The 17,594-nt window shown below is 31.4% G+C and overlaps 1 protein-coding gene across 1 annotated transcript in view; it reads right to left on the minus strand.

The window, feature by feature from the left end:
- The window catches only part of Lrp1b (LDL receptor related protein 1B), a 1,807,788-nt gene that overhangs the window by 695,821 nt on the left and 1,094,373 nt on the right, over positions 1-17,594 (minus strand). The window contains exons 19-20 of the mRNA XM_015479144.2: positions 14,479-14,559; positions 13,216-13,383 (exon numbers count right to left, since the gene is read on the minus strand). Of these exons, the coding sequence (XP_015334630.1) occupies positions 13,216-13,383; positions 14,479-14,559 (249 nt within the window). The remainder of the gene's footprint in view (positions 1-13,215; positions 13,384-14,478; positions 14,560-17,594) is intronic.

Genomic DNA, 17,594 nt, shown 5'->3' on the forward strand with positions numbered 1-17,594 from the left:
CTAAAACGATGACTGTGTTTATATGTATATGCTCATGCTGTTTTACTGTTAAGTTTTCATATTGCTGATACTGGTTATATTTTTTAACTAATGCAATTTTATTGTACTTTTCCCCTCAAGCTATTTAAACTAAGCATAGAATTTGGAAAATCTAATAAATAAATAAATACAGAGCCCTGGAGGAAATGTGGAAACTGATGGTGGAATCTATCCCAATATTTAAATGAATTCACTGTGACTAAATATTTGCAGTTGGAAGACTAGCAACTGTACAAAAACAAAAAGAATATTTTTCTCCTGAAGTTAAAAAAAAAGAAAAAGAAAATCAGAACTGCAAATATATATATATATATATATATATATATATATATATATCATTAATGTATTGTTTTCTTTCTTTCTTTTTTTTTTTTACTCAGAATACATTTTTGGATCAAAAGAAATGCTATAGTCCCCCTGACAAAAAATGGATAATAATGGTGCTAAAAATATGATGGGTTATTTAAATTGCAAGACAAATGGGGGGATCCTTTACTATTTTTTTAGCACACTTTATGCCTTGACTTGCCATTCATTGCACAGAACTCTTAAATGTAAAAGGCACTACATATTGCATGTGCAGGAAGCTTTTTGCATTTCATATAATAATCATGTGTCAATCTTTGCCCTTCCTAGATTTTCAATGAATCATTATGTATTAATAATTCTTACACCTATGGCAGCTATTTGCTGTAGATTTCTTCTCCAGACATTTTTCTCCAGTCCTGGCAGGACTGAGAAGCTGGTCTGGCAGCATAACAACAGCCTCATTTCACTTACAAACAGAATGTGGACATAACCTTTCCTGTTCCTGCCTCAGGGGTATCTTAATTCCCCCCTAACAAGTTTATGTACCCCTAGTTTCTAGAAATCTTCAAGAGACTGGCTCATTAAAACACCTCAGATTGTGAGCTAACTGGAAACTATACTTGAGTTGATGGGGGTATGCTGTTGTGCTCTTCTCCTCATAATGCACAACAAATTTCTCAGGGGATGCTGCCTCTGACTCTCAGAGGCTACTGTGATCTCTGCTATGAACTAACAACAAAGACATATGTGGGTCTTCCCTCTTAAATCATCTTGTTCTCATCCCACTGGACCTTGATATGGCTGTCTACAAGCCATCTGGACTTACCATTCTCACCTTCCTTCCTTTCCCCCACTTTCCAGGGAAAGTTTTATATTCTGCTTTCTATTCAAACAAACCCCTTTTCATATGTAGCCACCATATGAGATTATCTTAACAAAATGTTGGATGGGACCATTGAAACCATTTATTAGTATATGTGATTTAGTGATAAATTTAGTGGGGGCGAAAATTAAAAAAAAAAAACAGATTTAAACATGTCATGTTTACTGTTTGAGCCATTAAGAAAAGCTGAATAGAAGAAATGAAAACAATGCAAGGAGAACTATGCACAAATAAAATTATTTTTAGTGTTAACACATGGACACTCAAAATCTAAACATTGAAATGAGTTTCAATTCAGAGTAGCAAATATTCCCCTAGAAAGTTAATGTAAATTAAAATGTAATCTACATAAAATATTGGTTCTGCAAAGTGCTGTGGTACACACCTATAATTTCAGCTACTGAGTAGGCTAAGGCCAAAAGATCACTAGTTCAAGGCCAGTCTATGCAACTTAGGGAGATCCTGTCTCCAAATAACAATAAAAATGACTGGGAATATAGCTAAGTGGCAGAACATACCTGGGCTCAATTCAAGTACCACAAAACAATAAAACAAAATACTGATGCAGTTTATTCAAATGTTAGGTTTTGGTACCTGGGCTCTACCATGAACATTTTCTTTAGAATCTAATTATCTTGGGAGTGATGAACCCTCACATTATCTAAACATAAGTGAACAGAATGAATTAATCTGTTTAATTAGTTGTGTAAAGTAATTGACAGTTTAATTTTCCCCTTATCATTTAAATTAACCAATCATCTTAATGGTTATGTTAAATACCAAATAATAAGTAAAAAAAAAGTTTATATTTTACATCAGAATTTTTGGTTAACCAGTATGCATGTCTTGCAGTAGGAAAATACTCACTAGAACAAACATCATCAACAACAACAAAGAAAACTGAAGAAAAGATAATACTTTCTAACTTGATCTTTATAAATAATGTAGGACATTGTTAGCAGAATATTCAACCAGAAAATAGATGGAGTTGGAGAATATCATGCTAAGACAATCCCCAAAAACAAAGGCCAAATTTTTTTCTCTGATACATGGATGCTAATTCACAGGAGGGCACTAGAGAAGAATACCTTTACTTTAGATTAGGTAGAGGGGAGTGAAGGGAGGGGAGGGGATACAGGGATAGGAAGAATAGTAGAATGAAACAAACATTATTACCATATGCATGACTGATATGATTCTACAACATGTACAATCAGAAAAATGAGAAATTATAATCAATTTATATACGATGTCATTCTATTGTCATGTATACCTACTTAAAACAAATGAAAATTTTAAAAAAGAATATGCAGATATGTGTGTGTGTGTTACAGATAATACCATTTAAAATTATTAAATATTTTTTCTTACTTTGGCTCTTTCTTCAGTATAAATTTGATACTCTGTGAAAGATAGATGTAGGGTTATTCAAAATTACTGTTACTTCAGAATGTATGTCTACTTATATTCTCAATGAAGTTCAGTTAATTACAACCTGCAGACCATTCAAGTACTACCTGGTCTTTATGTATATGTTTTTATTGTATTTTATTTATAAGTTTTCTTAGAACACAGGTACACTTATTGACATACTGCCTCTGGCTGCTTTCATGCTAAAAGAACAGTGTGTTGGTACTTGCAATAGGCAAGGATTAAAATATTTTCTGTTGAATACTTTATAGAAATTGTTTGCCATTCTCTATTGTAAACTGTTCTAAATTTTGCTTGTGACTTAGAGAATCTTCTATTCGTATATGGATATAAAAAAATAATAGAAACATGCTGTCATGAAACATCTGATACCAGTGAATAGTCTATGCACAGTAAGTTCTGATGGTTTAAATGGATGATTTTAAGCAACAAAGTTGTTTCTGGAAAGGATTTGGATGCAAATAATGAGCAATTTCCTTTGGGAAGCCCATCTATTAAAAAATAAAAACCTATACCTCAGATAAGTACTAACAAAAAGTGAATAATCTGGCTATTACAGTAAAAGAAGATAATATCTAAATGAAAATTCAGGTAACATTTCATGTAAATAAGAAAACGAGTCCTGACAGTTTAAACAGGATTTGAGGGGATCTAAATACTATTTTTGGAAAAGGCAATATTACCATTGATAACTCCTTATTTGCACAAAATCAGGCATATCAGTCAATTACTGAAAGGTGAATTAATCATTTTACAATTTATCCATGTCCATCCTGTCCACAGTGTCCGAATGAAAGATAATGAAAATTAATTGAATTTTTTCCATTATTATTTTTAACTCTGTTAAAAGATTCAGACAACAAAATGAGATTCTTCATTATAATAAGGCCTTTTGTTACCTATTAATTTTAGTTGCTAATTATAACTTTTTAAAAAAGAGAAATTTCTCTGATGTCAAGGGGTATAACTGTTCTTTTTATACAGAAGATAAATTTATGTAGGAATAAGTATAACCCCATTTGTTACCTATTTTCTGCATAGAAAAGATCAAGATACTTAGCTGCTTCTTTTTTTATGAACCATTTTAATAGTTCTTTTTTAAAATTATATTTATGTGATTCTTTTTAATTTTCTTGAAAAACACATTACAAGAAACATTACAGATTCTCAAAACAGGCCTTTTGTTATTAATTGAATAAAAATCCTTGAATTTTCCTTGTTCCTGATTTAACAGTTGTTTGCAGCATTAAGGTTTAAATGACCTTTGAAGAGCTATTTTGTTCCGGAAAAAAAAAAGAGATTTCCTATGGATAAAATCCATTAATAATTAACATTGTTTGCATATCTGAGTATTAACATTTTCTAAAGAAAATAAATCAATCTTCGAAAGAATAAAGTTAAGCCTGACAATTAATATTTCATTGAAAATAGATACTATAGTTCTCTACAATTAGACAGCTTAAATTGACATTTATTTAATTGCATTTTGTGAGGAAAGTCTATTGTTTTATTTAAAGTAAATAATCAAAAACATTACAACAAAAGAGTATATGCATTTTTCTGAATCCTTAACATAATTTTTAATCCCCTAGAAGTTAAAGTCAATTTAGTCTTCATCATTAAAACAATTTAGTTCTTGGAAATTAACAGCAGTTTTTTCTTCATCTGTTTGAGCAAAAATAAAATTGAAAGAGAATTCTAGAAAAGTGATGGAATAGGAAACAACAGAGATACATGTTCTCAACTATACAACAACTGCCTAGCAAATTCTTTCTGGTGTAACTTTTTAAATTCTGTGGCATATTGAAAACTCAGAACTGCTAAGGTAAGGCTTAAAAGGCTAATTGTGGTAAAATTTGGTCAATTTCAGCATAATAGTAGCTAAGAATTCTTCAAATCTCAGTCTTGTAGTAAATAATCATGTGTGTATTTCTAGAGCAGCTTGAACACATCTTTTACAATCCAAGGTTGGTAAAAAGGACATCATTTTCCAAATCTTGAAGAATCTGTTGTGATCACGTTCACTGATCTCAGAGGCTCAAAGAGGTGGCAGCCATTATTATCTTTGCTATTGTTTATAAGTCCCTCTCTCTCCAGCTAATGAAATTTTCAGAGGATTTAAATAACTGACTATCATTTTCCACATTTTCTTTTTCTCTTTTCTTTTTTGTGAACCATATATTAAAGGTTAATATATTTAAGCACAATCACTTATATAGGAAAAATTAGGAAGTTATCATGGAAGCTCCAGGAAAAAGAACAAGATAAGAAAAGTTCTGATAAGAGCTTAAATTTGCCTCTCATTTTGATCTTTGATAGAAACAACATGTGCAAATAAACAAGCACACAAACAAAAATTTGGGACTTATGTGCACTATCAAGAGGAACAACAAACATTTTTTCCAGAAAGAGAAGATAATTGGTGGAAGAGAGATTATTTAAAGAAATAATGAATGGAAACATTCCAAAGTGATGAAAGATATGAATATACATATTCAAGAACCACAACCAATTCCAACCAGAAGGAACACACAAAGACCTGCATCCAGATATAATTAAACTTAAAAAATCTAAAGCTAAAGAGCATCTTGCAACCAACAAGAGAGAAGAGACTGATCATACACAAGAGATCTTCACCAAGATTATCATCAGATTTTTCATTAGAAACTTGGTAGTCAATAGATCATGTGGGCTAATCTATTGAAAGTACTAAAAAAAAAAAAATGTCAACCAAGATTCTGTATCTAAAAATGCTGTCCTGTTAAAATAAAGGAGAAATTAAGATCTTCCTATATTAAGGGGGGAATAAAAGAAAAAAGACCAAGGGAGTTCATTTGTGTTACACCTGATTTGCAAGAAATCCTTGAGGGAGTCCTGCAGGTTGAAATGAAAGAGCACTGGACAGTAACTCAAAGCTGCTTGAAGAAAGAAAGTTATACATAAAGGTGAACATGTGAGTGATTATAAAGTCTAGTATTACTTCAATAGTGGGCTACAATTGCATTTTGCTTTCCAGAGGATTTTAGAGACACATAATTTTAAAAAAATATAATTAATGGTTGAAAAGCTTATATTATTGCAACTATTGTTTAGAAAATCACATTTTGTTTTCTATACAACTTAAAAGACCAATGTATTTAAAATTTTTAATTTATATTTTAGATACACATTAAAAATGTACATCAACAACTGAAAGCAGTGGGACAGAGATGGAAACAATCATTGTGTGTGTTATTAAGTTTAACCAATATAAATCCAAATTTAAGTTTTATAACTTTAGGTTGTTCAGCATGATTCTCATAAAAATAAAAAAAAAGGTAATAGCTATAATATTTACACAGAAGAAAATGAGAAAAAGGAATTGAAATGCTTTTTCTCTCTCTCATACACACAAAAACTAAATAGAAGAAGACAGGAATTGTGAGTCAAAGAAAGCTATAATGTGTATTTTTAAAAAAGCATTTCTTATTTATCTATCAGCTTTAAAAAGTAAAAACAATATTACCAAATGCTACAACATGGACAAATCTTTGGTCATTATAAGTAAAATATTTCAGTCATAAAAAGACAAAACTTATTCTGCTTACAGTAGGCATTTAGCATAGTCTCAAGCACAGAAACAGAAAGCAGAATGGTGGTTTTTCAGTGGCAAAAGGAAGGAGGAATGTGGAGTGAACATTTAATGGATAAGGTTTCAGCTTTGCAAGATAAAAAGACTTCTATAAAAGGTGGGCAGCTATGCTTCTGGAACCTGAAATATACTTAGTAATACCGAAATGCACATTTAAAATAGTTAAGACAGTAATTTTGTGCTATACATATCTTATCATGATAAAAATTAAAAAAGAGAGTTTCTTTAGAATATTTCAAACAAAACAGATGACTGAATGTGACAATATTCAATAATCCTTGGTATTTTATTTTCTATATGGTAAGGATTAAACTCTCCTGTTAAACACCTGATGGTTGAGCTGAGATGAGATATCATATAGGTTGATATCATACAAGGTTGAGAGTCAAAATATGTTGATTTCAATTTCTGTTCTTTCCAGGAATAAATACATCATACATGTTTTCAGTTATAAGTTATGTTTTTCTGTTTGTTTGTTTTGTTTTTTGCTACCGTGATTTGTAGTCAGGGACACTTAATCACAGCGCCACATCCCCAGTCCTTTTTTGTACTTTATTTAGACAGAGGGTCTCACTGAGTCATTTAGTGCCTCACTTTTGCTGAAGCTGGCTTTAAATTTGGAATCCTCCTGCTGCAGCCTCCCAAGCCTCTGGGATTACAGGTATGAGCTACTGCACCCAGCTACAAGTTAGGTTTCGATAGCTATTCTGAGTGTAGCCAGCCTCCCTTGGTAGGATATAGGTGTCTTTTTAGTCAAGGAGAAATGACAAAATTTCCTTGGTCTTTCACAAATAACTTAGCATGATCATTTAAGTTCAAAATCACACCTAAATATGTACGTATAGTTCAAAGCCCCCAGTCTCAATATCTCTCACAGTATATTGGATGCAACCACATCAATGTTTATAGCAGCACAATTCACAATAGCTAAATTGTGGAACCAATCTAGATGCCCTTCAGTAGAAGAATGGATAAGGAAAATGTGGTATATATACACATGGAATATTACTCAGCATTAAAAGAAAATAAAATCATGGCATTTTCAGGTAAATGGATGGAGTTGGAGAATATAATGCTAAGTGAAGTTAGTCAATTCCAAAAAATCAAATACCAAATGTTTTTTGTGATAATAAGGATGCTGATTCATAATGGGGTTTGGGAGGTGGAGCATTGGAAGAACAGATGAACTCTAGATGAGGCAAAGGGTAGGGAGAGGAAGGGAAAGGGTGTGGGGGTAGGAAAGATGGTGAAATGAGATGGACATCACTACCCCAAGTATATGTATGAAAGCATGAATGGTGTGACTCTACTTTTTTGTACAACCAGAGACATGAAAAATTGTGCTCTATATGTTAATATGAATTGAATCACATTCTGCTGTCATACATAGCAAATTAGAATAAATAATTTTTTTAAAAAAAAACCATGGTCCAAATACAAATTCAACTAAATGGAGGTAAAACAATTTTGAGTAACTTGTAGATTATATAAAAGAATCCATTTGACCTTAACTCCAAAAACAACTTCCTGTGAGTAGTTCATGGGATATGACAATCAAAGAGAGAAAGAATGTTAAAAAAAGAAAAGAATATTATCAACTCTTTCTAGGGAGCAGAGCAGTATATTTTTGTTGTTATTATTATATAATCATAAGATTTTATATAGCTGAGGTCTTTCCTCATTTATATAATAAAAGAATTAAACTAAATGATGTTTTGATTTTTTTTCCAGCTTCCTAAATTTTCTGAGTCTATAATGTAGATAAAAATGGTTTTGGGGTTACTGAAGAAATTGCTTGCATTAGGGTTCATAACTACAAGGAAAATTTCCAGAATCCACTTGATTGAAGTGAATTGTGAAAGGTAAAGAAGAAAAGAATGAAAAAGAGTTACAGTCAGAATTATTGTGACTATTTGACATAATAGCCAAATTCCCTTATAGTACCCATTTGTGAAATCTCATTAGAATGTTTTGTAGAAAGGAGAATGGTCTTTCCATTTTCTCAAATTTAAGTGAACCTGAGTATGCAATTCAGAGCAAGATATTAATTCCTCGGAAATCATACAAATATCTATTTTAGAAAAAAGATATTATATTTCATAGTTAAAGAAACAGACGGTTATAGTAATATAGGGGACATAATCCTTATGTGGAACCCCTGCTGCGTAATCCTGAGCAAGTATCTTAACCTTTCTGAATAGTAGTTATTTTGATGATTGAATGAAGTAACATGTGAAGTACCTGATAATTAGTGGGTCAACAACATGTGTTAATTCCCTTTTATTCCCTACTTTATCACTAAGGTAATTTCCTCTCTGGGATTTGCTAAACAACAGTTACCTAAAGATCTAAAATTTACTACCAATTTGTCAGAAAGGACCTCAACAAAAAGAAATAAACAGTAACAAAAGATAAATGAGATATCTTTTCAATGTTATTTTATTGATTCCAGAGGTGAGATTGCCAATATTTATTCAATAAATGAATATCATTACATTGTACTGACAAATGTGAATTACTAGATCAGTACACTTAGACTTGTACATTATTATGAAAAAAAAATTAGGATCTTGGGTTAAGGCAAGGAAATAGAAAATAAATTACCTAACATTTAAGGACTAGAATATGATCATATTATCAAATTTTGAGTCAAGAAATAAACTCATTCATTCAACAATTATTCCTTGTGTATTTAATAGTGTGCTTGTCTATGAAAATATGAAGATGAGATTATTCTAGTCTCTTAAATCTGGGAACAAGCAAGTAGTGAGGCAAATGAAGGAAAGAGGATAGAGACCAATAGAACAGATGAAATTTTAAAAGCAGGAGCAAACATAAATAGCTAAAGCAGAAGAATATGAACATGTGTGAGTATTGATATGAATAATACTATACACTTAACTGCCTAATGGATTTGGAAACATAAACAAAAAGTCAATACGTACTTAATTTTGAATTTGCTTTTAAACTGTATTGCCATGTAAATAAATGATCCTATATGTGTCAGCATTCCTTATCTTGTTTCAATTACTCCAGCAGGCAATATATATTTCTTTTTTAGACAGTCAAAGAGTAAGCCTAACAATTACACAACAATGACAATAAGCCAGGGTCAGATGTCCTTTAAAAATACAAAATACAAATATTTGAGTATTATTAAAGTTGCTTTTTAGGAAAAAATTACAAATTTTAGGCAAAATGTAATTTAGGGAAACCTGTTTCCTTTTATATCAAGTCTATGCTGAATTATTTGGGATACATTTTTACAACAATTTCTGTATGTAAATTTTCTTAGGGGAATAGCTGTCTAAAAATATTGAACAATTTGCATATGCTTACATTAGAAATATCTTTTTCCAGGTGTGAAATATAGTTATTTACCTAAAAAAGTATAAGAATGGAAATTATCATAATTCAAATGAATTAAACCGTCAAAAATGAGAATAAATTAATTCTGTGTATTTGGTATTTTATAGATGTGACATATGCACAGAGTATTCTTCATTTTACTATTCTAGCTAGAGAATTAGAAATTTGTACAAAAAAAAGACTGACGTATCACCTTAGCTTTATTCTTGATGTTCTTAGTGATGAAACCACCTTTTGATAAGAACCTTTCAACATATACACAAATGTTCAGGTGAGCTCTAGAAGCAGTTCACTCTTCTAGAGAGTCCAGACATGCTAATTTTCCCACTTAGAAAACTATTCACCCAGTAACTTAAAACAAAGGGGGAAGGGGTCACTACAGAAATAGGTAGCAACTAGAGGATTCAGAACCAGAAATAAACAAGAACTAAAGTGAAAGGCAAACACTGAAACAAAGGAAGGAACTAATTTGATACGGATTGTCTTTCTATTCTACCTTTACATGTTGTCTCCCCCCACCCTTTCCCTCTATGGGTGGGTGAGGGTATAACAGTGAGTTTTTGGAAACTTAATACTTTACGAAAACATTGTTCTCTTTGCTTATAATGAAGTTTAAGAATAAGAATAAAGAACAGCAAAAAAACTAAGAGGGAAAGAAATGGGAGAACATCATTAAGGCATAGACTATGCACTTAAGAGTTTCTCAGGTACTCATCATACTCATGACTAAACCCTGATCATCACTATAGAATTTCTTCCTTTTTGAAATTAATGTTGGAAAGAATGTAAATTGCATAGGGATATTCTATGAAGGAGATTGTATATGGACTGCTCTATTTACTGGTTTCTCCTGCTTCTTCACTATTTAAAATCAATTCAAAAATATTTTTACCCTTTTGCAGACCATTCTAGTTTAGAGACTGCACCATATGCCCTGGCTGCCCAGGCAGTGTAGAGCAAAATGCTGAGCAATCATGTTGTGGATTTGATCCGTTCTGACAGCCAGCCCTGAAACTCAAGCCAGAAACCCCTGATCTTTCTTCCTCCCACAGCAGTTTGGGGACTGCTTTATATGACTAATTATATCAAATTTCTACTTCACCTGGGCAATGGCCTCACAAATCCTGGATGTGCAGATGACTTTCCTTATCAGCTTTAACATTTCAATGTGTTATCATTGTTTATGACCTCTATCTCAGAATATATAATCTAAATAATGATGGACAAACATATTTAAATGATCTTTGAAATAATTTGGATTGCCTTATATTAAAATCAGAATGTTTCCTTTTATTGATTTTGTACCTTTTATTCACCTCATGTAGAATATTTGATTAGGGAATCCTAATGCAATTTAATGTTTGATAAACAGAAATTGGTTCAAGAATTTGCCTTCATTCATTGCTTGAAACGTGTCTAACAATCACGTAGAATATCCTCATGATTTCCTTAGTGTTTTACCACAATGACAAAATAAATGTCTGGCATTCTCATTCACAGTCTATTCTTAATAGTAATATGTTACTGAAATTGAGGTGCTTTGAAGAGGAAGACCATTGACATTACAGTGCCACTGCACCTATAATACAAACTGAAAAACTACAGAGCCACAAGGGGGCATGCCATTCATTTGGGACAATCATGGGCTAAGACAATCTTTTAAAAATTTCATAATGTTCAATGAACAATTTTAACTTACAGATAAATACATGTAGGAGAGAGGGATGAGATCTCAAAAGATGTACATAAATTAACTTTGGGGCAATCTATCTTTCACAGCATATTATAGGGTATTGCCAGCAGGTCACAGATGCACACCCTATGAGGAGCCTAAAAAGACATCTGTGAGAAGGGGAAAATGAAGTTTAAATTGTAATGTAGTAATAAATAGAAACACCCTTCAGATGACTGTTCCAAATATCTTTTAAAAGAAGGAAAAAATGTTCTATGTACATTTTGTTTTGCGATGACAAATTAATTATAAGTAAAATATTCTAGCTCACATATACTCAAGGAACAAGTAAACGAAGAGAGAAGGGACACTGAAATGAAGAGAGAAGAAAGAAAACAAGAGAGCGAGGACATGAGCTTATTACATTAAGAATATTAAGAGACATAATTTTAAATAGTAGCTTTATCTATAATTCATAACTTTTCTGATTTTTGAATTAAAATTGAATTCAAATATGTTCATGCTAAATCTTATATATCACAAAAAATTCTTAGTCATTTTTTGTTTTCATTATAATTTCTATTATATCCACTTAGTCTAGTAAAGACATGAGCCAAGTCATGACCATTAACCATGAGGACATGTATCTCCTTGATTCCTGGCTCAGGGTCATTATTTAGCTGCATTTGGATATTTGTTATGATTCTTATAACCCAGGTCATACATATAAAATCAAAATTAAACAGCATATTTTAACATAAGTACTCAGGACATCCAAGTAACATAATATTCAACAATATCTTTTAAACTAAATCACTTGGGAAATTCACAGAAAAATCAAGCTTAGCCTTTAAAAATTTATTTTATGTCAATAATAACTTTAATAGCCACTGATTCCAAAATGTACAGTTTAGAGGGGTGAGAAATAAAAGAAGACAAAAAGAAACCATGAAAAAGAAAATAATTCAGAAACCTTCCATCACATAGGTTGTTAAGTACTTGCAGAAGACAGATATATTTCCTTGAGAAGCACTTTGAAAATTCATGCTCTTTTCCTATGATCACAGAGTCTACGATTTCCCCATGCCACCATTTAAATAATTTACTTTTATTTGCAAGCTAGGTTTTAAAACTAAACAAGGTCCATGTTTTGAAATCATTTCCAATTATCTCTTAGTATGGGATAAATATTTGTGAAATAAATGAAAAAATAAATAAAAGTATTTTAATTTCTTACAGAAGAAATTTTCTTTCAAAGATAAAACTTGTTGCATGGTAGTATAACAAACAAATGGCTTTCTCTTGTGATTATTTCCAGTGTTATTTCTAACTTATTAACATGCACTCTGCCTGATTAAACTTTGCATAGTATTATCTCCTAATGACAGGGTCAGCCTCCTCATGGCTAGGCTGAAGGCATGGGCATGATTTCCTTCTTCTCTTACCTTGCATTCTACAAGGTCGATACTTGGAAATACATATCCATTTAATATAGGATTATTTAAAATCTTAAGGAATAAATTTGGTGTGAAAATGAAAACAAAATTTTCTCTTTCTTGTTCTTTTTTTCCTTTTGGGAATGGTTTTAGCATTCAAAAAAAGGAAAAAAATAATAAGGGTCTAATAAATATATGAAGTAAAGATAAAAGATATTGACAGGAGAAACCTGAGAGGAAAAAAAAAACATAAAAAAAAGTTAAAGAGATTAGCAAATCATTTTACAAAGTTCCTCATGTGTGTTTTAATCTGATGAGCAATTCATCATTTACATGATGAATTACAGATGAATAATAATTTATTCTGAAGTACTGTGTGTGTGTGTGTGTGTGTGTGTGTGTATCAGCTTAGAATGAGATTTCGTAAGTTCAAAAAATTACTAACCTTCTTTGGTACAATTGACTTGGGTTTCATCACTGAAGTCCCCACAGTCATTGTCACCATCACAGGCCCAATGGCCTGGGATACATCTGCCACTGGCACATCTGAACTGGTGATCAAAACAAGAGTAAACACAGCCTTCCTCATCACTCCCATCGCCACAGTCATCATCTGGAAAAGAAGACGCAACAGCAGGTAGTGAAAACAGATCCAGAAAGAAAAGCTTTCCTTATACCTAACTTTTACTTTCTGAATGGAATTTGCTTTTTGCTTTTGAAAAAGGAATGATGTTGAGTTAGTCATCAATCTGTACCATGAACAGTGAGAGAATTATTTTCATCTTTATAACAGTATTGCTTCTCTTCTGTTATAACATCAACTGCTAAACTCAAAGAGGAAAAAAAATGATGGATTTTGAAGCGTAATTTTCATTTTATTCAGAAATAACTAAGCATTAACTGAATATGAAGCACAAACCAAAGGGATATTGATGATCATAGCAATTTAATGAAATGATACAAAGAGTGATATAATTATTGTGTAAAGTCATAATTTAAGACTATAATCCTTATCCTTGCAGGGTTCATAGCTGTGTTTCTACTCAGTTCCTTTCCATTCTCCAACAGGAGAACTTACATGCACTTTTCCCCCACTACCTACTGTGCCTGTGTTTCTGCCTGGAAATTGCCATGTACTATCATTAGAAATTATTTATTTTCTCTATTAATAAACATTTCAAGAGGGAGGGGAGAGGAATATGAAAAGAATTAAATTAAACTGAATGGCTGAAAATGCATTGACTCATATGTAATTGATTTTTGTGTATTTGGAATAATTCAGCATAATGTATACAACTAAGTATAAGGAAAAAATATCACTTGTGCATTAAGAGCAAGGTGACAGTATTGAGACCATCTGGATAGATCCATAATAATTTATAGGATACTCCATCCTGAGGTCACATATGATTTGGGAACCTGAATTGTCCAGGTTATGTTCTTAATTGTCTCCTTCACCTCATGTTGATCAATTTAGAATATATCCAATGTAATATCTGAAAATAATCTCTATAATAGTCTCATGGGACAAATTCTGGGCTCCATTATTCTTAATGCTAATTCCCACTGATGCTCTCTAACCACTCATCTTAACCATTTTGCTTGATGTGCAGGCTTCTCTTACAAACCGTCTCTGAAGGAAGCCAGGTAACTCAGACCACCAGCTTCCAAGTAAATCAGTGGTGTACAGTGAACATTTGGTACTTGCCAGAATCGCAGTGCCATTTGCTGCTAATGCATCTTCCACTTTTGCATATAAATTGAGTTAGGGGCTCACAAGTTGGGAATTCTGTAAAAAACATAAAAGAATCCAATAGGAAACTGGTCATTGACTTTTTTTTTTTTTTACTTAATTCATGTCTTCTTAATGCAATCAGAACTCCTCTCCCATTCTTTACAAAGGCACAGATGAAAGAGTGGATAAACAATTATAGTGACTGTAACTTCCTCAGGACATAGGATACACATCCTTTTAATATCTTTTAAATTAGTACTTTCCAGTACTGAAAGCCTAGGAGAATCATTTGATGAAGGATCATTTAGATTCATTATACTGCAGGATAAATGAATAGATGTCAACTCAGTGTATGAAAGTACTCAACCCTCTCTCATTGAAAAATAGCAGATAAAAAGTGCTGCATGTTGGTGCTGCAAAGTAATGTGTTTATACCTCTTCAACTGACAAAAGTTTTTAATTGAGAAAATCCAAGGAGTACAGTCAGGTTTAACACTGACCTCTAAGAGATGTGATATCCATATTATAAGGTAAAAGTAAAAAAAAAAAAAAACAAAAACAAAAAAAAAAAACAACTTACTAAAATCAACTACATAGACACTGTAAATGTGAATTGTGAGTGTAAAGAAAAAAGAAAAAAAACCTGAAAGAAGAATTAAATTTCAAAATAAATTTTTATACAATTACATCATAAGACTGATTACATTAATTAACATTTAGATAATTATAACAGTAAAAGTCATGGAATTATCATAAAATATTTTAAAGAGATAATTAGCCAATTTAAAGTATTCCTAAGTCTAAAGAAATTTAGACTAATTTAAAGTTCCATAATAAGATCTGATAATCAAGATCACTTTTAAAGGAAAGGTGATGTCGATCAGAGAAAAATATAATTACTCAACAAATCTAAAACATTTGGAGTAGTACTATTTCCCAGGAGAGAAATTTATTCTATTGAATATATGGAAAAAATTTTTATCTAAAATTTTGTAAATTGCTTAATACCAGACCTTTTAGCTCCCAGGAAAATATGCATGAAATCATAATTTCTCATATACCTGAGCTCATTTAACAGATATTAAAAGAAAAGAAAAATAAATTCCATTATTTCATTGATATAAAGCCAGAAGAAAGTGATAAGAAATGCTATTTCTCTGACAACTGAAGCCAATGACATTTTATGTGAAGTATTTTGTTTTTCTCTTTAGGAACTGACATAGCACAATGATTCCACTATTATGTGCACAAATAAAATTTCAATCCACAAAAAGATTGAAATTTTATTTGTGTACATAATAGTGTATTAAAAACAAATTATCTTTTAATTTACAATGTTTCAAATGATACTAACTTATGCTAATTTATAGCTACTGATATAAATATTATCGGGAGGCTAACTTCAAAAAATAATGATATAATTGAAAAAGAAGATAGTGAACTTTGAATCATATAATATATTTGATAGAAGGAAACAGACCATAAATATCTTCAAACTTTATTATGTAGACTGTCTCAGAGCTATCTAAAATAGCCGATGGCTGAGCAGGCTGGACTTTACTGCCCAAAATTCTTCAGGCACATCTATTCACTGCCTATCTATGAATCTATATATCTATTATCTACTATTTATGTATGTATCTATCTACAGTTTTAAATTTTTTAAATTTTGAGCATAATTTGGAGAAAAATATATTTAAAAATGTATTTTTCAGGTTTAAAACCATAACAATCAATGATTATGTCCAATCATTTTAGTCTCAAGGCAGTAAAACTCAGAATTCGGCCTGAGTAGTGTGATAGATATCTCCTTATCAAAAAACAGGCCTAAGAATTCACATCTTCAAACTCTCCATCCACTTCTCTTTCTATATATTCTATTGCAAATTTCATTTGTCATTTGTTTGTGTGCCTAAACTATTTTACTCTATCCATATTTTGAGCATAAATTATAAGCAGTAAACATTTTTCATTGGTTATTTATCACTTCCTTACTAGAAAAAATGTGTCTTTATCATTATTTTTGTACTTTGTTTACAAGTTTTTGTATATACCAGATACTTTTTCATAACTTTACAATTCTGGACATTTCTATTATTTATAAGGTTTTTGATCTTTAAATTATAAAACACTATGAATTTTTTTTTCGGGGGTGGGGGGGATACTAAGAGCCTAGTTATATCCTACCACTGAAGTACATCCCTAATCCTGTATATTTTATATTAAGTCAGGGTCTCCCTAAGCTGTCCAGGTTGGCCATGAACCTGTGATTTCCCCCTTGCTCAGCTTCTTGACTCCCTGGGATTAAAGCATATGCCATTTCACCAAGCAATTTTATTTTTATAGAGTAGATTGTACCAAGATTGACACAATCATTTTTGCCATACATTTTTGGGGCTATCCTGATCATTTCTTTTTATGGGTTAGAGACTTCATATAGTGTTTCAGGAAGTTGTTCTGTTCAAAATTAGGTTATGGAACACTTTCCTAATACTTTAAACAACAAGGCACATCAGTGATGAGATCATCAGGAAATACGAATTTTAAATGACATTCCTGCAAGCCCTCTAGAATGATTTGCATTTTCACCTTAAAAACTATGATTTTTTTTGAGTTAAAAACATATTTAAATTATAGTTCTTCCAATTCACAAAACACTGAAATTAATATTTATTGGAATTAATAAAAAGAGGAGCAAATCACTTTTGCAAGATCAAGTCAAGGAAACATCTTGTATAATATTCTTAAAGTAATAAATTAAAATCAGAGGTGTGAATATTTATACACATTCTTAAAGTAATGAAACAACAAGGCAGATTTGGAGCCCTCAAGCAGACTGGAAAAAGAGAATTCCCTAGGATAACCAGCATTGGTAGCAGTGAACAGACTTCAGATGTAAGTGTCTAACTTATGCAGTTGATAAGTTTCTATTGCTTCACAAATAACATGACGGGAAAGTGCTTGCTCATTCCAGATTTAGTAGATATGACATCCTGGATTACCTGCTTTTATATATATTCAAAAAAGTAATTTCTTTGTGTAAGTTTGTATTAGTGTATATCCATCTAAAGTACTGATTTATGAATGGA

Source organism: Marmota marmota, unplaced genomic scaffold (genome assembly GCF_001458135.2).
Source record: "Marmota marmota marmota unplaced genomic scaffold, marMar, whole genome shotgun sequence".
Classification (NCBI taxonomy): Eukaryota; Metazoa; Chordata; class Mammalia; order Rodentia; family Sciuridae; genus Marmota; species Marmota marmota.